The sequence below is a fragment of the Rhincodon typus genome, chromosome 15 (genome assembly GCF_021869965.1).
Source record: "Rhincodon typus isolate 14 chromosome 15, sRhiTyp1.1, whole genome shotgun sequence".
In the NCBI taxonomy this organism is placed as follows: Eukaryota; Metazoa; Chordata; class Chondrichthyes; order Orectolobiformes; family Rhincodontidae; genus Rhincodon; species Rhincodon typus.
This window is the reverse complement of record NC_063346.1, coordinates 10,905,224-10,926,996: the sequence shown is the minus strand read 5'-3', so window position 1 is coordinate 10,926,996 and position 21,773 is coordinate 10,905,224. Positions and strand designations below refer to the sequence as shown.

The window sequence follows — 21,773 nt, the reverse complement described above, 5'->3', positions numbered from 1 at the left end:
AGATGTACATCTTGGAATACTAAGCTTCTGGATACCTCAATGTCTTACAAACAGACTGCAGGACCTTGCAAATAAAACATTGAGGTTTATGGGTTTTGAGAGGAAAAGTTAATGGCTGTTACTGATTGATCCAATTCATGAGTACCAGAAAATATGATCCAGAAATCCTCATATGGATGAGCTTTTCACGAACTAATCATTGGGAAACCAACCTCCAGGTCTAGAGAATCTTTTTATTAGCAAGTAAAATTATAATGTAAACTCTGAAAATTTTAGGTTAAAGCACTTTACAATCGACGCTCTCCTGCAACTAGATGTAAATGTGAATAACTTTCTGGGTGTCCAGTTATATTCTTAGCTTTGTGCTTTTAACCCAAAATGAAGCCTCTAAACTTCATTACACTTTGGCCGAACCCTGCCCACTCTACTGTGACCACTTCTGTCGACAATCTTTCATGAGCTATAGAGCGACAAGCTCAAAAATTTCTTGCATGTTGCTCATTCTTGATCCATTCTGGCAGGTGTAATATCTCCATGGCCATGTTCCTCCCCGCTGTCTCACTGAAACATGGTCACAGTCAAGCCATTCAGGCGGAAATCCTCCGCAATTTGTTTCGAGTGTCTTATCTTTTCAGAGAGTGCTTCGAAAACATCACTTTGGTCAACTGCTGTTGCCATTTTATAAATAAATTCATCCAAGGACTCCAAGCCTTTCAATCCAAGGTTCACTCCACAACCTGCAACCAAGCAGAAAGATACGTCTCTATCAAATCAATAGCAAAATGACAATTAACAGACAGGTGTATGCAACACATGATACTATCCATTAATACAAAAGTAGTTTATCAAAGGTATGGGGATCAAGACTTCATGTACATTAAAAACATTATTTATTGCATTCTACACTATTAATATAGCACCTGCTTATCCTGTGAAAAGCCTTAATATACTGAACAGATAATTGCATTTTTTAAAAACCAAACAGTCATAGATTGGACTCATGAGATAACAAGGTGTAGAGCTGGATGAACACAGCAGGCCAAGCAGCATCAGAGGAGCAGGAAGGCTGACGTTCTGGGCCTAGACCCTTCTTCAGAAAAAGGGTCTTTCTGAAGAAGGGTCCAGACCCGGAACGTCAGCCTTCCTGCTCCTCTGATGCTGCTTGGCCTGCTGTGTTCATCCAGCTCCACACCTTGTTATCTCAGATTCTCCAGCATCTGTAGTTCCTAGTAAGATTGGACTCAAACTTTTTTTGTGTGTAAAGTTCCACAAAGAACAATGAGATAAATGACCAAGAGATTTGCTTTAGTGATGTGACATAACTTTATGCCAGGAAACCAGAGGAACTCCCCAAACTTCTAACAGGATCTTGGGGATTGGAGCTTCGTTTAATGACTTGGGTAAAGACTGTGTTTTAGATTTTCAATATCAATCACTATCTTAGTGCACACTAATCAACTTGCTCACTCAAACACATTCTTCAGAGCTAAATGGCTGACTGATTCATTCTCAGACATGGTAGATCTGCTATTTGACTGGTGGATGGACTTCAAGACTTCCCCGACTTCCTGCAAAGTCCCTGCTTGATCTGGCCCACAGAAGTGCTGCTAATCTACATAACCGCAGGATCATACCAATCTTTGCTCCTCTTACCTGAGGTCTGGGAATCTAGGAACCACCAATTACAGTGGAGTAGGAGACCATTTGGCCCACCATGTCCATGACAATTCTCTGCAAAAACAATTCACCTGGTCCCACTTAGATAGCGCCTTCCAAACCTACACCTCTTCCATCTAAAAGAACAAGGGCAGCAGATACATGAGCACACCACCACCTGCAAGTTCCCCTTCAAGTCACTCACCATCCTGATTTGGAAATATATCACCGTTCCTTCACTGTCTCTGGGTCAAATTCCTGGAATTTCCTCCCTAAAGGCATTGTAGATATACCTACAGCGGCATGTGGCTGGCAGTGGCTTAAGAAGGCAGGTCACTACCACCTTCCAAAGGGCAACTAGGGACAGGCAATAAATGCTGGCCAGCCAGTGATATCCATATTCCAAGAAAAAAAAACTCCCTCTTTAGATAATTATTGCATTTATCACTTTACAGGCAATGTTTTCCACATTCTAATTTATTACACACTTAAAATTTTATTCGCCTCACCATCGCTTTATTCCCAATTAGATCAGTGGTCTTCCAATTCTCATCTGCTCCATCACTGTAGGTGTCTCCCAAACCATTCTGTCCAGACGCATGAACATCTTCAACAAATTTCCTCCCAATATTCTCTTCCAAGTTAAGTGTGTAAGAAAATTAGAAGTAACTATCACACCGGAGACCCCCTCAAAAGATGTTACTGATTGGACCAGCCGCTGTGAGCAGGTTAGATGCCACACCGCTACCACAAATTCACTTGCCCTGTCTCTCCAATGAAGGCATTCAGTAGCCTATCCACAGCTAGTTTGGGTTTTTTAAATAAAAAATTCTCATTGAATCAAACCCGTTAATTCCTTGAGGATTAAAATCCCACCTCTACCGAGTGGAGTTGACACCAGTGGTGATTCTGAATCTCACACCCCGAAAGCACACCACTTTTCTCCCCCTTGTGCATGAGCCCAGGATGGTGCGGTTCACTTGACCTATGAAATGAAGCTATGTCATGCCTTCAAATAAACATCCATGTTTCTCAAAAAGGCAAGATCACTGGTTGAAGGTGGGGCCATTGGAATGGTGAGAAAGAAGGAAATTAGTTTTGCCTGAGCCAGCTTTAGAATTCTAACTGCATCAACTGACATAGACTAACCCAATCTGGAATCAGATTGTCCCCACAATCTTCCGGCTTTGCACTGGACCGCAGAACCCTAAGGAAAACACAGCGATATGATGGTTTCCCCCTCAACTGTACAGTTGTCTCATTACCTGTATCAAAGTTTAAGACTCTAGCTGCTTCTCCCTCTATGGTGACTGCAACATTATCTCCTTCGATGTAGGCTGCTGTGACCCTTCTATGTGACAGCATGATCTCGAATAGTCTTCGGCTGCACTGAAGGAGGTGGATTGTCAAGTCATTCACCCTGGGTTCTATATCTGTTTTGTATGCATTGAACGATTGATGGAATATATTCCTCATTATCTGCAAGAAGGAAAAGTGCATTTTGTTTGTGAGAATTCTCTCTTGGCGTAACTCTTCTAAAGATTTCCAAGTAATAAAGTTAGTCTATTTTCACTCATTATAGGCTTATAAAGTACAACGTTAAAATGGATACCTTGCCTTCAGACAATATAAAAAATGGACACACTTTCAAAGCAAAATGGAGTTGACAGGTCAGTGATTTTTGTTTTATTTCCTGTAAATTTTCTCATAAGTACATCAGGAGCCAAAGTTAATCTTTAAGTTTGGACAAGAAATTAAAATGCAAATTAATCTTCTCAATCAGAAACCATTACAGCACAACACACCCACTTTTGTGGTTAACGACGACCCTTCTCCAAACAGTTGAAGAAATTGCTGGACAGGGCAGTTTGCAAACTGTTTGGCTTTGGCATGGAATTTCAAATTTAGAGTTTTTTTCCCACACCCATTCTATCACAATGATCTGCAGCTGAGTGGAAATCAGACTGTGATAATAGCCTAGTCATCAGAAACCATCACAATGGTAACAGACAAGAAAATAACTTTAGTTGCAAAAGAAACTGGGGCCTGGATTTTCTGACAGCCAGACAACTGATTCTGCAACATTGACTCGAGTTGTGCATTGGGACCCTGTGGAATCCCTGACACAGCAGAGTTTTCTAAGAGATTGAAGATTTCAGTGGGAATTCTCACATTCCTGAAACTCTCCAAAAATATCCACTTAAATTGGAGACTCTCGGGAGTCTGCTGCTTTTAATATTATTCCAGAAAAAAGTTTGAAGGATGACTGGCTTGTAAAAGTAGGTGTGATTTGACTTTCTCAGATGATCCTTTATTAAGAAGGATCAATTAGATTCAAGGTATGTACCTCATCCTGACCCCTTGCACCTGATGGACTGTGGCCTACAAACCTGGTCTTCTCCCAATCCACAAGACCAGACACCAGACCCCGGACCCTGCTAGAGAAAATACCCACTCCTCTCCCTGCTCGATCAGAAACCTGCCCACACATTCCAATCTAACCCTAAATGCTCCATCACTAACTGGCGCCCTGTTCATCTAGGGCTCTAACCTCTCATTCTCTGCTTCCCCACAGTGTCCCAGCCCCAACATTTATTCCACAAGCAACACCATGATTACGTCCATTAACATTTTGCTGTTTCTGGGACGACTCCGTGCACAACTTGGCTGCAGTTTTTCCTTTGATATAACTGAAAAGTACTTTGCTGAACGTAAAGCACTTTGGAATGGCTTTCTGCATCATGAAAAGATACTGTACAAATGTAAGCCTCTCTTTATTGCTTGAGTGTTTGAAAGAGTGAAGCTTTTACTTTAGTGCTCTTTGTGATCTTGGAGTGGATGAAAAGTTTGATCTTAGAACCATTACACAGAGATCTTCAGCCAAAATGCTCCATCTTCACTGCCTTAGCTGGAGTGGTCTGCCAAAAAGCCAATTATTTCAAACAATGTCTAATTTAGAAATTGTATGGAGGCTGATTGCTAAGGCAAAGTTTCCATCTCCTCAAATTGTCACTGAACCAATGAACTTTGGGGAAGGCAGTTATTATATAATTAACATTGAGCCCTTTGGGGCTCCATATCTGGTATGAGTCATCAGAGAAAGCAAAGAAGATTAAAAAGCAAACAATTACTCACAACAGCTTGATTCTTTTTGCCACAGTCATGGAAGAGAAAAACATGTTGTGTCCTTGTGAAGCTATTTCAGTCACTTACTGACAAACATGGAAAGATACAAAAACAGAGGGCACTTCCATGAAGAGCTGTCGTCATTTCCAATTGCCTGACGAACCAGAAAGAGGTTGCGCCAGTTGCTCTGACAAAATTTGATAGTTCGCAACTCCAAATCAATGGATTTACAGATTGACGTGAAAGCTACACATCTACTTCAATGAACCTGGTAGCACATTGTTTTACCATCATCATGTTAGCTATGAAGGTCCTAATGATAGAAATTCCCAACCGAAACTTCTCCACCACTCTGTCCTTGAAACTTGCCTGTTTGACTATAATGACTACATTTCAGATAAGACACTGGACAGACCAAACAACACCTTCCTGTGATAGTTTGTAAAAAAAAAAGCAGAATGTGCAAACTCCACACAGTTTGCACATTCTCCCCGCGTCTGTGTGGGTTTGCTCCGGTTTCTTCCCACAGTCCAAACATGTACAGGCTAGGTGGATTGGCCATGCTAAATTGCCTGTAATGTTCAGGGATATGTAGATTAGGTGGGTTATGGGGGGATGGATCTGTGTCGGATGCTCTGAGGGTCAGTGTGGACTTTTTGGGCTGAAGGGCCTGTTTCCACACTGTAGGGATTCTATGAAACATTCATGACAAGCAAAAGCCAGGCAATCTCAATTTTTTAAAAATTGATTTACGAGATGTGGGCATTGCTCTTAGGCTAGTATTTATTGTCCATTCCTAATTGCCCAGACAGAAGTTAAGAGTCAACCATATTTCTGTGGGTCTGGAGTCATATGTAGGTCAGACCAGGTGAGGATGGTAATTGTCTTCCCTAAAGGACAACACTGAACCAGCTGGGGCCTTTCAATAGTGGTTGCCATTAAACTGATTCCAGAATTTCATTGAATTCAAATTTCATCATCATTTGCCATGGTGAGATTTGAATCAATGACAACAGAGATTTTGAATGGGCCTCTGTTTTACTTGTCCAGTGACATCTCCAACAAGAGAGAATCTGACCATTATTCCTTGACATTCAATGATTTTCTCTGATCTCTCCACTATCAACATCCTGAGTTGCCACCGACCAGAAAGTGAACTGGACTAACCCAATAAATACTCTGGTACAACAGCAAGTCAGAGGCAAGAGATCCTTTAGTAAGTACTCACTTCTTGGTGCCTCAAAGCCTACCCCACCCTCTATAAGGCACAGGTCAGGATTGTGATGGAATACTCCCCACTTGCCTCAATGGATGCAACTCCAACAACACACAAGAAGCTTGACACCATTCACAACAAAACAGCCCAGTTAGCTGGTATCACATTCACTCCCTCCACCAAACATACTCAGTAGCAGCAGAGTGCACTATCTACAAACGTAATTCACTGAAGCTCCTTAGACAGCACCTTACAAACCCACGACCACTTCCATTGAGAAGGTCAAGGGTAACATATGAATACAACTAACTGCAAGTTCCAAGCCACTGGCCATCCTGACTTCACAATACGTCACTATTCCTTCAGTGCTGGTAAGACAAAACCCTGGAACCCTGTCCCTGATGGCATTGTAGGCCTGCCTACAGCAAATGGGCTACAGTGGTTGAAGAAGGAAGCTCACCATCACAAGGGCAATTACTGATGGGCCATAAATGCTGGCCCAGCCAGAAACATTAACATCTCATTAATGGATATTAAAAAAAAAGCCACATGCTGTTGCTTGTGTTAAGTTATTGTCCAGGAGCAACACAAGAATAAAAATCTACATGCGTGTTAATAGAAGTTCAAAAAGAGAGCCAGAACATTTGTTTTAAATACTATTCCTTCCCGAGGTATCCAGCAACAACTTGAAATACTTCAGCAATAACAATGGCTGAAAAATAGCTCTCTTATACAACAATTATCAGATTAATATTTGCAAACTTGAAAATGAAGCAATTAATTTTGAAAAGAAACTGAAGATTAATTATTTTGTAAAATGAAGATATGAATTTTAAATATCCTCATTTCTCTGAAGGGTGCAGATTTTATATGTTCACAATGTACTACTTTAAACAACACTAATAGTCCAAATCCAAAGGAGTCTCTATGACAGATTGTGAGCAGAGGACTCAGCCCCAATATCTTCTGGGCCTCAATGGCAATAGATAGTCATTAGCAATTTAATTTTCATCCCTCCAACAATACCATACTTGCCCCCAATACAATTTCTTATTCACTCATGGTAGATCAGTGTTGCCAGTTGGGTCAGCCTTAATTGCTTGTCCTCAGTTTCCCTTGAGAAAGTTTTTTATTTCCCATCATATTTTGTCCTCAGTTTCCCTTGAGAAAGTTTTTTATTTCCCATCATATTTTGTGGAGTCCAGCTGGAGAGAATGTCGATCCCACAAGTTTTAAGGGGATAGTGCAGGCAAATGGTGTGGAAGTAGAGGCTAGTGAAGTGGTGAGCTGCCTTCTTGAACAACTGTAGTCTCCTGTCGACCTACAGTGCTGTTAGGGAGGAAATTCCAGGATTATCACCAAACCCCGCTGAAGGAACAGCGATATATTTTCAAGTCCATTCCAATTTGCATGCTGGCTAGTCCCCATGGCATTTATAGTGGGGTGGTGGAATGGGTGTGTAACAACCTGTATTGTAGTCTGGATCATGGGGACAGAGGTTCACATCGTTGACCAAGAATCTTCTAGGACCTGGCACCCGCCATTGTCATGTGTTTGAAGGATTCACAGATCATTACTCAAAATGCCTGGCTAGATTATGAATGTATTTTCCTTGGCCATTAAGCCTTGGGAGGAGACTCATCCCTGAATATCTGACTCAGAGGCAAAGCATGCTTCCCACATATGCCACCCAGCATAAAAAAGTGAAAGGTTTCGCACTACAGTTGGAGGAAAGGTCAGGATTGGTCAGCCCGATCCAGGCTTACAATCAATGCTGGATGGACCAGCCATGTTGGGTTCCACGTGTGCCAGCCTAATCACAGTGATCTTGGTCTGGAAGGGTGTGCAGGAAATAGGAAGGTCAGGAATGGTCAACCTGGCTGACAGAACTACAATTCTCACCACAAAGACCATCAGTGTGGTTGGTTGTAAGAAAAGAGCCAATTCAGAGGGGTACTGAGGCTGCAAACGCAAAGTAATTTAAGGGTAACAACCAAATCTAAGCGTTCGGGGTCTGAATGGAGTAAGATTTAGGCAGAAAAGCCGGTCTTTTGGTAAATGTTTTGTTTTCTTACAAATTATGGTGACTTGGTGGGAGCCAAGGTTAAGATGGGGAGGGATTTATAATCGGACAAATCAACCAAGGTATTGTGTCATTTTGACCAGCTCAGAGGTTTTTACTCAGGGCATCAGGTGGTTTATTTTAATAAACAATAAGTTTGTGGTTGAGCCAAAACTCTGACTGCGCATTTTTATTCATTTCAAAAACAAAACCAAACAGCCCAAGAACCACTGTAAGTGGGTAACGGGAACAGCAAGCACTTCCACCCTTTTTGTTCAGTATGTACAAATCTATTGTTTGGAGTTTTGAACGTACGTAACAACTTATTCTATGTACACCTCTGGTGCGGTACGGTGGCTCAGTGGTGAGCACTGCTGCCTCTAAGGACCAGGGACCTGGGTTCCATTCCAGCCTCAGGCAACTGTGCGCAGTTTGCACGTTCTCCCAGTGTTTGCGTGGGTTTCCACCAGGTGCTCCGGTTTTCTCCCACAGTGTGCAGATGGCTATGGAAAATGCAGAGTTTTGTTTACGGGGATGGGGGTATTGGTCTAGGTCGGATCCTCTTCAGAGGGTTGGTGCAGACTCCATGGGCCGCTACACTGTAGCGGAAGGTACAATAATCCGGAGCAGAGAATTCCAAGGAATCACCAGCATCCGAGTGAAGAAATTTCTCCTTATTTTGTAACTGTGTCGCCTGGTTCTAGACACCCTCACTACTCAATGAGGGGCAACGTCCTTTCTGCATCTGCTTTGTAAGAATTTTGCAATTTTGAATAATACTACCTCTCACTTTTCTGAACTGGATGGAGCTATATTACTTGGTGCGGAGTTCGGAGGCAATGGCTTTCCCACATGTCTGCTGCCCTCACCCATCTAAGTGGTACAGGTTATGGGTTTGGAACGTGTTGATGGGGGACGGCAAAACCCTGCTGTGCATCCTACACATGGTATGCATTGTAGCCACAATGCCGTCAACATGAAAGGAGACAATGTCTAAGGTAAAACGTCTCAACAAGTGATCTAGTGAACATGGCAGGAATGAGCAGTACATAAGAGAGATTTTTCAGCAATGTAGAAGACCAATCTTTTGGGGAGATAGTGGCATATTGGCATTATTGCTAAACTATTAATTCTGATGCCCAGTCATATGACTGGAGGACAGGTTGAAATCTCACAATAGCAACTGGTGAAATTTAAAGTCAATAAATAAACATTTGGAATTGAAAACTAGTCTCAGTGATGATGAAGCTATCACCAAATGTCATAAAACTGCGTCTGGTTCACTAATGTCCTTTAGGGGAGGAAATCTACCATCCTTACCTAGTCTGGCCTGCGTGTGACTCCAGATCCACAAATTTGGCTACTGCTTAGATGCTCTGTGAAATGGCCTAACAAGTCTGTCAGTTCACGTGCAATAAGAGACAGGGAATGCTCAAATCCCATCAAAAAGAATAAGAGAAAAAAACAAACTTCTAATCCCACCCCTAGCTCGAGGTTGGGTAACTGCCAGTTCTGGTTTTGTCCTCATAATTGACAGGCTACGTTAAAGTTTTTGCGAAGATTTGTAGCTTGGGTTGTGGATGAGGTTGTAGACTTGGTCGCCGAGCCAGCGTGTTTGTTTGCAGACGTTTCGTCACCCTGCTAGGTAACATTGTCAGTGCGTCTCCGGTGAAGCACTGGTGTTTTGTCCCGCTTGTTATTTGTATGCCCCGGTTCACTGGGGTGGTTGGCATCACTTGCAGTTCTGTTTTTCAGAGGTTTGTATATCGGGTCCAGTTCAATGTGTTTGTTGATAGTGTTCTAGTTGGAATGCCAGGCCTCCATGAATTCCCTGGCATGTCTCTGTTTGGCTTGTGCTATTATGGATGTGTTGTCCCAGTCAAATTCGTGTCCTTCTTTGTCTGTGTGTATTGAGACCAGTGAGAATTGGTCATGTCTCTCGGTGGCTAGCTGGTGTTCGTGTATCCTTATTGTCAGTTTTCTTCCTGTTTGGCCTATGTAGTGTTTCTCACAGTCCTTGTATGGTATTTTGTATATTACGTTAGTTTTATTGATAATGAGTATGGGATCCTTTACATTTTTCATCAGCTGGCGCAGGGTGGTTGTTGGTTTGTGGGCTATCCTGATACCTAGGGGAACGAATAGGAATAGATTCCTAAAAAGCACAATCCGGTGTTACCTCTGTGACAGACAGAACACGGCCAGACCCACTAGTCACCCTACCATACATCAGAGATGACCACAAGACCGCTTATCATTCCTAGATCTTTCTCCAGGTTAACAGTACACGTGCTTACTCTTTATCCATGGCATCATTCATTGCATCCACACTCGTGTTGTGGAAAATCCCATGTTAATACAGAGGAGTGCTAAATCACCCCACTGTGGGCATATTGTTACTCCGGGACTTGAAATTACCTGTGCACAGGATGTATCAGAAAGCTCGACCCATTTAAGTTGGGGGATTTGAGCATTTTAAGCAGTATCCTGTAACTTGCTTGGCTCACTCTAGGATAAGGAGCATTACAGTTGGTGGACCACATTTGCAGTGATACGCTTTCTCTGCACAAATAGTTGAGATGAGTAATCATTTAAGAAGGAATGTCCAAGTTGAATGTTGTTACAGTTAAGTCTCAAATGCATATTCCATCTCCCTCCTTCTTTTCCCCACACCTTCTCCTCCTCTGCCTCTCGTAAATGTTTGCTTTTCAATCTAACCAGGATGTTGCAATCAGAGTTACTTTAAGCAATGTGTCTAAGCTGACAACTGGCTCTGTTTACAGTATGCAATTAGAGTCTACAATCCTGTGATAGACAAGTTGACTCTATCCTTTACCTAACTAAACACCCAAAACAAGCAGCTAAAGACCTGTTTGCATGTCAGTAAGGTGGCCACTTTCTGTACTATACCATACTATGATGTTGCCTCTTTTTTTTTGTTTGATCTGCAAAAACAAACAAAGATTGACTTGGTCACGGTGACCGTGTCAAGCTTGAAGTCTGTGAATTCTAAGCGTGCGGTTTGCATGGCGTTGAAAATGATATGAAAATCCTGCAATAACTTTTATTCTATTCAGGTGTGTACAGGTGAGTTGGTGGCTCAAAGATGAAAATGTAAACTAGGGAAAGGTGTGTTGGCAGAAGAGTGAAATCTTACAATCACAACGCTTGAAGTACTGAAGAGGACCATTCAGCCCATTGCGTCTGTGCTGGCCCTCTGAAAAAGCAAATCACTTTGTGCCACTTCCACACCTGCTCTCCGTAGGCCTGCAATTTTCTTTTCTTTTTGATAATAATCCAATTCCCTCTTGAATATTTCTGTTGATTCTGCCTCTGCTGTACCCTCCAAGCAATGCATTCCAGATCCTGACCATTCACTATATGTAAAAGTCACCATTGTTTCTTTTGCTAATTGCATTAACTTAGTGTCATCTGGTCCTCAATCCTCCTACTAGTGGGAAGCTTTCTCTGTCTAATCTGTCCAGATATCTGATAATTTTGGACAGCTCTATCAAACGTCCCAGGAAAATGTTCTTCTCCAAATGTAGCCTAATTCTTATCAAGAGGATTTGAAATCAAATCCACTTATCTTCTGTATGAGATCCTCATCTAGCCCTGAGTTGCTTGTGAAATATGACACTATTTTGTAGATGAGCAAGGGAGTTCTTTATCAGTATTTATACCTGAACAAAAATGATAGCATTAGATTAGTTGTACAGATTATCTGATCATTCTGTGCATTGCTGTTTGTGGGATATTGTTGTCTGGAAACGGGCTGTCACATTTGTTACATATAAAGCACTGAATATAGCAGAAGCATTTCATGTGATGTTCATGGGACAGAAATAACCAGAGATAGGCTGAATTCTTAATTGCATGTGAGAGCAATGGTTCCTTTTTATTTCTCGGTGCAGACTCTCTCTGCTGGTACATGTGTATGAAAGCTCCAAGTGAACAAAATATATGTAACTTCATTAGGCACAAAGTGCTTTGGGACATCTTAAGGTTATAAAAGGTGCAGTGCTTGAAAGGTCTTTGGTTTTCATAGTTTGGCAATCAAGAGCTTATCTGATTTTGTGATGCTAGTTGAACTCTGTTAGCTTCTTGCTTCTACAACATTAAGGGACCACTGTTTAGAACAAGCGGGAGAGACTCTTTCCATTTATTCAGTGTAATGGAAATAAATTTCACCCCTGCTGGGTGAAATATCAATAACAATATCAATAACAATAACAGTGAAATAACAAATCTGAAAGAGCTGGAAATTTAACCAAGACAGATGGAGTAGACATTTCAAAGCACAGATTTAGACGCTTGCAAATAAAGTTGCTACATACGCACATGCACTCACACACAATCTCTCTGGATTGCTTTGATATAGACAGACAATGGTGCACCAGTGACATTATAGATTCATTAGAGTGAATGCCTCCCCTTGAAACACAGGGAGAGGTTTAATATTACCAATCACAAGATACTGATTGCATTAAGAAAGTGTATAAAAGTTTCCACCCTCTAAAAGTTTACACGATGTACAAAACTGAAATTTTTTTTGTGCCTTTTTAACTGATAAGCTCCAGTGTGACATTTTATCAATTTTCACACTCGCTGTCTGCGTATCTTGTTTAAGTAAATCTGGTGCATAAAAGTCAAATTTGTTCAGCACGTCCGTGTTCACAAGGAAGTGGGTTGATCATTAAAAAGACATCAGTGTACCAAACTGACTTTCTTTATAAACACACTGATGTATTGAAAAGCTGAAGAACAAATGAAACATATTGCAGACTGTATGCAATCTGGTTACAATGGCAAGTTTCCTTTGCAGTGCAGAATAACTCATAACAAAGCAATCTGCTAGTGGTGAGGTTGCATTACAAGGAGTATTGAAAGAAAATTCCTGATGTATGAAAATTTGTAATTACATACCCAGCACATAAGCTTATTTGAAACTGCACCAACAGGTTGAGTTGGAGAGATTCTCCAGTTACTCATCATTTGGATCGGAGACATCTTAATCTTGTAAATCTACATCAGGGAGTGAATTGCTTTTAGGCAGAAAAATTAACAAAGCATGAAGTTATAGAGTTGCTCGCCAAGCCGGTGTAGTTGATTGCAGACCCTGCTCAGTAACATGGTTATTGCACTTCCGGTGAAGCATTGGTGTTCTGTCCCGATTGTTATTTGCGTGCCTCAGTTTGCTGGGGTGGTTGGCATCTCTTCCGGTTCTGTTTTTCTTTCCGGGCTCCAGGAAGGGTCACCGGACCCGAAACGTTAACTCTGATTTTATTCTTCTCAGATGCTGCCAGACCTGCTGAGCTTTTCAAGCAACTTCTGTTTTTGTGCCTTTGAAGTAACATACCTTGGCAGCAGAATCCTCCTTTCTGTGCTGATCTCTTTCCAGAATCAACTGGCCTTAGAAGACTATAACTCACACCCACACCATTCTCCACAATGAAAGTTTCACCTTTGTAGGAGCTTCTTCCAAGGATGGTAGATCAAGCTAGGAATATTCCCATTACTTCACTTCACTTTGAGGATAAGAATCCAGCTCATACAGCTGGAAAAAAAAACGAGAGGCCACACAAACAGTTGTACCTGTTCTGGTTGCAGAGGAGTTACAGGTAGTCCAACGTTCCCACTTTTTGGCCATAATGGATAAGCTACCCAAGGACCCATCCAACTTCTTTATAAAGTGATAAATGGAATCAACTTTCACCAACCTTTTGAGTCCAGATTCCAACCCTGGGCACCAGGCACTCATTTCCCCACTACACCGATCTGATTTAATGATTTTGATACTAGGACCCCATCACCAGAAGAAATACTCCACCTCTTGCGAATCTCTCTTCATCTTGAGCATCTTTAATCAACCATCTCTTTGGTCTTGTACGTTCCAAGGTGAATTGTTCTACTACAATCACTTTACATTTATGCTCTGTTCCACTGTTTGAAAAGCAAAGTAATCCATATGCTTTTATAAACAACACACTTAGTCACCTTTAAGGATGTATTGGGGAGAAGCACTGCAAGCCATCATTAAATTTGAAAATTAACCATTCACTAAAACCCTATGTCTCCTGTCTGAGTCAATAATAATACTGTAATTTTCCTCTTAGCTCTATGAAATACTATTAATCCTCCTGAGAGACACTTTATTGAATGTCTTGCAGAAGTCATAAAACATTTAGAGAATTAACTTTCGAATGGTAGTATAATGAGAATGAAAATGTTAATGATGATTACATGCATAATGGAGAAACTGACAACAGTCTCATGATACTGAGACACGCACAACAGAGTAATGAAGGAACTGCACAAGAGAACGGTCATCAGTATTCTATACATTTGGAAGTAAATAGTTATTGGAACTAAGTAGAGTCAGACCACTAACTCTTTTATAAAAGCAAGATACTGGGGATGGTAGAAATCTGAAACAGAACAAAATGCTGAAGGACCTTAGCAGGGTCTAGCAGCATCTGCGATGAGAGAATCAGAGTTAATCTTCTGAGTCTGGTCGAAGGCTTCTTCGTAAGTGAAGAGCTTCTGAAGAAGAATCATATTAACTCCAAATGTCAATTCTGTTTTGGTCTTGACAGATGCTGCCAGATCTGCTGAGCTTCTCCAGCATCCTGTGTGTTTGTAACAGATTCCCTTTGGTAAGGTGAGGACAGAGGTAGAGCAGACTCGGAGTAAGGACAGCGTAGCTAAGAACAGTAGTATAACACCTGACATCCAGATGTCACAGTTAGCAGAATCCATTAGGACAGAGAAAAATGGGTTTGAAGCCAGGGAGGTAGCACATATCTTACAAGCAGAAGTAGCACATCAAACCACTCATGACCTTCTTTGACTCCAGAGTGTGATTTCCTGATGATAATGCTGGAAAACTGCATGTCCACAGATATATACACAAAGTCACATAAGTAGACTGTCTGTAAGAGATCAAGAGGTGGTTCAGGCTTTGTCAGACATTAAGATTAGAAGTATTACTTCAGGATGAAAATAGAACTTTGAAGAAACTCAACAAAGCAGCCATTGAGAAGAGGTTTCTTTTAATGCAGGAGACCAAAGCTAGTGGTTATAATTTTAAAAGGTAATCAGAAATAAATAAATAAATTCAGAGAATGAATTCAAATAGAGGTGGAAATATCACGATCAAAGAAAAAGCCTGAGTGGAATTCAAAGCACTCAGCACCTTTAATGAACAGGTCTTGCACTGAAAGACCACTTCAATATTTTGTAACTTCCTACACCAATTAACCTGTCCTTCTGACTTCATTTTGAGATATTTTTGGACCAGGCGTTGATAGCTTCCGGCTCGTCCCAGACAAATAACATTCCCTGGAATTCAGAAGAATGGGTGGGGGGCTGGTGAGATCTCATAGAAGCCTGTTCAATTCCAACAGGACTAGACAGGGCAAACACAGGTCGGGTATTCCCAATGACCAAGGAATCCAGAACCAGAGCTTATGGTCTAAGGATACAGGGTAAGCCATTTAGGACTGAAATGAGGAGAACTTTCTTCACCCAGAGAGGGTGGTAAACTTGTGGAATTCAATAACACAAAAAGTGGTTGCGGTCAATCCATTAAATGTTTTCAAGGAGTTAGATATAGCTCTTTGGGCTAAAGGGACTAAAGGCTATAGGTGAACTAACTCCACAGAGGCTGGTATCTACCATCAAGTCACCATTTATTTACACATGCACAGTACTTTTGACAATGGTCTGGCTTCCTCAGAGCCAGCTCTCAGTGAGCAGAACCTCTAAAACTCCTATTTCTATCTATCAGCCAGGGCACCCTGATTGGGGCTGTTAACCTGGTCCAATCAGGGAACTCATTCTATAGAGGTCCACCTGGCCGACCTTATTACAATCACTACAGTGGGGTGAAAGCGGGAACATGGCACTGAGATGGATGATCATCCATGATCATATCGAATGATGGGGCAGGCCTGAAGGGCCAAATGGCCTACTCCCATTGCTATTCTCTATGTTTGGAGATCTAGCCATGACAAGATAATTCTCTCCCTGACCTCACTGACTGTTCACTCAGACACATCAGCTGACCTCTGGTCAGTTGGGCCCAGGCGAGGTTTGGACGTTATGATCCACAAATGGTAATGTAGTGCAGGAAGCACCTTACGGCCACTTTATTGGCTTTGTTGGCCACCTGATTAGTAAAGTTACCACAGTATGAGGCATGTTTCCATTTGAGTGCTGCGGTCATTAGCCACGCAGATCACTATTCCATTGCTGACAAGCACAGAGGGGGAGAAAAGTCCGTGCCTAGCATGAAGAACATCAATCACTGAGGCCCTGAAAAAAAAAGTGCTGGGAACAAAGCCAGTATGGGGCCACAATGCATACTTAAAAAAAAAAATCAAGGCCAGTGATTAATTTGTTGAGTTTACTTCACAACACGAAATGCTGAGCACTCCCAACATGAGCCCAAGACCAGAGTTTTGGAGCGATTAATCAAATGACAGATCAATCAACTTTTCTCTTTTACCACAAACAAACGCAACCTTCACCATAATGTAGCCCGAATTATAGAAATCTTTGACCATCACAAGCTGCATCACTTCCCAAGTATTGAGTGCTGCCTGGTAACTAGGTAACTGGTCACAGACCAATTTGTAACTGGAATATCAATAATCTAGTATGGAATAGGTTGGAAGATACCGTTATTGACAAATGAATAGCAAATTTGTCAAGCTGGATGGATAAAAATAAGCTGCATTTACTTTTTATGCGCATCAGTGAGTTAAATGAAAAGAAAAGGAACCAGTCTTTAATCAATTCATTATGCATTAGCGTCACATTAGTTTAACAGTGAGAGATGAAATTAAAATTAGGCAGGCAGCCAACAAAATCCAAGTTGCAGCTGCGATGTTTATTAAACTAAAAGCAGATATTGTGTTAAACTCCTGTCAGTCACTCACTATTCATGCAACAGCCCTCAAGAGATAAATATTATTCAAAAACACTTCAAAGCTTGGCACACGCGTGCTACAACACCAAACACCGAGCTGCCTATGACAGCCAGAGCAGTAATTTGGTTTCCTTCTTCTAAGAAGGAAGAAAAGGGCAAGATGGATAGTTTTAACCTTGTAAATATTCGGGCTGTGATGATACAACAACTGCTTAATTTGATAGTAACCCATTGCTTAAAGCATGCTGGAGCATTCTAGAAGAGAGACAGGATGCATAATCAAAGAAACAGACTTTTTGAAAGCAGGAAAGAAATCTACCAAGATGAAACAGATGTGGAATAAGAGATGAAATCGCAGCTAATAAACGGTGCTGGAGAAGGAACACCATTTAAGCTACGATTTTGTACCAAGGGAAGTAATTGTGGAGGCAGAATGTGAAGTTATTTTAAGACAAAGATCTTGAAGTTGAATCACTACGAAGCAAAAGTAAATCGGGAATGCAGCTGAAGGTTGTGCAAGAGAGGGTTCAGAATGTGAAATTTTGTATTAATCATCAAATTGACAGTATATTAAAGAAACCTAAAACTTCTGGTGAGAGGCCATCAATTTGAAACAGCATTCTAGATTATCTATCTCCTTGATCTGTGTTTTTTACTTATGATTCTAAGGGAGAGAAATCAAACCCGGAGGTGACGCAAGTATATTTTAGAAATTTGGTTAGTGAGTTGGAACAGTGGATTGGAACTCTGAAATGGGATAGTGGCTGTCCTGGCATTGGGCAGAGCATTGATTAATATAAAGACTTTTCTGTTGCAAGTTAATTAACTTTCCAGTGCCACCCATTGAACTAGAGGTCAAGAAACCTTCCACTGCTGCTTACATTTTTCTCCGAGCTAAACAAAGACAACTCAAGTAGAATTTCTGCTGATTCCTCCTCTTGTGGGAGTTGAGGGTTGAGGGGAGCTAGCACAAAAGGTGGAATTGTAGAGAGAATAAAAAAAAGTTAACATTTCAAGTCCAGTGACCCTACATCAGAACGGACCCTTCTTCTGAATTGTCACTGGACTCAAAAATGTTAACAGTTTTCCGTTCTAATGAGGTGCCGGACCAGCTGACTTTCTCCAGCACTTGTGGCTTTTGTTTCAGCCTTGATCTTGTTGAAAGGCAAGGCAGGCTTGAGGGGCTGAATGGCCAACATCTGCTCCTATTTCTTATGTTCTGCCATGAGGCAGTGATTGTGCCGTACTCGTAACATCTTATTTATACTGAAAGTTCAGGATAAGTAACTACAGTATCAAAGACCCAATTTTGACACTTTTTTAAAGAGATGAATCATCTGGCTCATCATGGCAAGGAGAGTGATTGCTTGTGAAATGATAACTTGACATTTAATCTGTATTTTGTAATAGCAATGGAAGACGATTTACAATCCTGTAACTATGCATCCCACTCCAACAGTATTCCACAGCTACGAAGAAACTCTCACTTTATCGGCGTTAGGAATTTTTGGAAATGAAGAAACATAGAAAACAGGTGCAGGTGTAGGCCATTCAGCTTACAGCCTGCACCACCATTCAACATTATCACAGCTGATCATGCAATTTCAGTATTCCACTCCCACTTTCTCTCTGTACCCCTTGATCCCTTTAGCTGCAAGGGTTATGTCTAGCTCCCACTTCACTATATCTAACAAACTGGCCCCAACAGCTTCTTGTGGTAGAGAATTCTACAGGTTCACAACTGAATGAAGAAATTCTTCCTTATCTCAGCGCTGAATGGTTTATCACTTATTCTTAGGCTGTAACTCCTGGGTCTGGGCTTCCCCAACATCGGAAACATTTGTCTCATATCTAGCCTATCCAGTCCCATCAGGATTTTATATATTTCTAAGAGATCCACCTCATTCTTCTAAATTCCAGTGAATACAAGCCCAGTTGGTACATTCTGCCTTCATTTGTCAGTCTTGCCATCCCAGGAATCAGTCTGTGAGCCTTCTGTATCTCAGATGCAGAGAGTGAAAGTATCCAACATGAAGACTGTCTTGTTTTTAGATTCTCCACAGCAATGTCCCTCCACATTTCTAATCAGCTCCAGCCCAAAAAAGCTCAGAAATATCAGATTCCCCTCCAATTCTGGTTTTGAGCATCCCAAATTTTAAACTCTGCATTATTGGCAGGTGTTCAGGTAAGAAATTCCCTCTATAAACATCCAGTCCTTCCTTTCAATTAACAGTTAAATTCTGACATGTTGTGCAATCTGCCCAAAATTTCCTGATGTGACTCAGTGTCAGGTTTTGTTTGATAATGCTTCTGGGTAGCTTCTTGGGATTAACAATGAAATGATAGCAGTTGTTGTTACTAGGTAAGTCAGATCCCAGGTTTGATAGACAACCTTGTTAAAACAAAACAAAAAAATCTATCATTGAACGACAAGCATGCAATGCTGTAGATTTGGTTTTAAACAATGAAAAAGTAGTTTACTATGCAAAAGAAATGATGATAAAATAGAAAAGTATGTTTGAAGAATTTGAAAGTCATGGTAAAATAAATCCCACTTACTCCAAAAGCCGTCCTCTACAGTACACCAGGGAGAATATACTTCTATTTCACATCAAGACTCAGTTTGTGTGGCTTCAATGCCCCACCTTGAGAATGTGATAGCCCCTTCCTAATGTCCTCTTAAAACTGAGCTTAGACTTTCTCAGCTTCACATTACCCTTTCATGGTTTGAACCAAACAGCCCTGGTCTGGAACATTTAAACTAAACTCCTTACACAGAGATAACCTCTTAACTACATCGCTTTCTCACCTGTACTTGTTTACAAATCCAGCTTCTGCCAAGATTTCTGAGATGTACATAACTGAAACCTATAAGTTTTCAAGATATGGGTATTTAGCCTCAGCCCCAAAAAATTTCAGAATCTTCTATCTGAAAGCCTAATGTACTACAGTGTTTTATTTACATTCTTGTAGAGTCTCCTAATATAAACAAAACTACATTACTGTCCAGGAAGTTTCTCTAAAATATTGCATTTGAAAAAATAAACCATCATAGCTGTAGAAATGCTTATAAGTTATACAAAGAACACATTTGCCAGTTGTTCAAAATCCAAAAATCCAAAAACAAAAGCTCATAATATAAACACTTTGCATCATAACTTTTATTCGGAAAGTTACAGATTAACCAGGGATAGTCAACACAGTTTTGGTAAGGAAAGGTTGTACCTTACTAACATTGGGAGGGAAAAAATTCAGAGTAATGAGGACAGTAGTGCCATTGATACTATCCACATGGATTTTAGTAAGACATTTGACAAGACATGGCAGATTGGTCAGAAATGTTACGCCCTTGGGATACAGGGGAATATGGCCAGTTGGATCCAAAGTTGGCTCAGTGACAGTAAACAAAAATAAAGTTACTAGTGGACAGATGTTTTTGTAAGTGGAATGCAGTTTCCAGTGGTGTTCCACAGTGCTCAGTGTTTAGCCTTTGCTGTTTGTGGTAGATATTCATGATTTACATTAAAATGTGTGAAACATGATTGAAATGTTGGAAGATGACAAAAATTAGATAGTTAAGTGTGAAGGCAGGGGCTGTTGTTTGCAGGAAGATATCAATGGTATAGTTGAGTGAATGGAAAAGCAGCAGATGGAATTCAATGTAAAGAAATGCTAGGTTATGCATTTGGGAGGGGCAAACAAAGCAAGGAAGATACAATATACAGAATAATGTTGAGAGGGATAAAGGAAGTGAGAGACCTTGGAGTGCATATCGACAGGCTCTCTAGAGTTGGGAGGAAGGTAGGCAAGGTGGTAAAGAACGCGTATGGAATGTTTTGCATCAATGGATACAAAGAACAGGGATGTAATGCTATGATTATACTAGATACTGGTTAGGTCACAGCTAGAGTTTTGCGCACAGTTCTGGTCACATTGCAGGAAGAACAAAAGAGAGTAGCGAATCTTAAGAATACTGCAAGAGCTTGAAAACTGAGGAAAAATGGAATACACTAGATTAAAGCAGAGGTGGTGGAGAGGGGATTTAGTTGAGGTGTGCAAAATAAGGGTTTCTAAAAAAAATTCTCTCATGGGATATGGGCATCCTTGGCTGGGTAAGCATTTATTGCCCATTCCAAGTTGGCCTTGAGAAGGTGGTGGTGAGCTGCCTTCTTGAACCGCTGCAGTCCCATTATGTGGGTTGACCCAAATGGCCTTAGGGAGAGAATTCCAGGATTTTGATCCATCATTAGTGAAGGAACTGCAATGCATCTCCATGACAGGATGGCAAAATACTTGGAGGGGAACTAGCAGGTGGTCTTCCATATGTCTGCTGCCCTTGTCCTTCCAGATAGAAGTGGTTGTGGGTTTGGAAGGTGCTGTCTGTCTAAGTATCTTTGGTGAATTTCTGCAATGTATCTTGTAGGTAGTACACACGGTTGCTACTGAGTGTTGGTGGAGGGAGTGGATACTTGGGAATCTGGTGGCAGTCACACAGGTTGCTTTGCCCTGCATGGTGATAAGTTTGAGTGTTGTTAGAACTGCATGAATCCAGGCAAGTGGGGAGTTTTCCATCACAATCCTGACTTGTGATTTGTAGATAATGGACAGGCTTTGGGGAGTCACCTCGGTATTCCTAGCCTCAGTCCTGCTCTTGTAGCTACTGTGTTCATGTGGCAAGTCTAGTTGAATTTCTAGTTAGTGGTGTACTCAAGGTTGTTGATAGTGTGGGATTCAGCGATGGTAAGACTATGGAATGTCAAGGGGTGGTAATTACATTATCT

General features: G+C 41.2%; 1 protein-coding gene across 1 annotated transcript in view; it reads right to left on the bottom strand.

Moving 5' to 3' along the window:
* Positions 1 to 213: 213 nt before the first annotated feature.
* The window catches only part of si:dkey-234i14.6, a 115,978-nt gene continuing 94,418 nt past the window's right edge, over positions 214 to 21,773 (bottom strand). Inside the window, exons 4-5 of the mRNA XM_048605799.1 lie at positions 2,922 to 3,135; positions 214 to 737 (exon numbers count right to left, since the gene is read on the bottom strand). Of these exons, the coding sequence (XP_048461756.1) occupies positions 559 to 737; positions 2,922 to 3,135 (393 nt within the window). The 3' untranslated portion in view covers positions 214 to 558. The remainder of the gene's footprint in view (positions 738 to 2,921; positions 3,136 to 21,773) is intronic.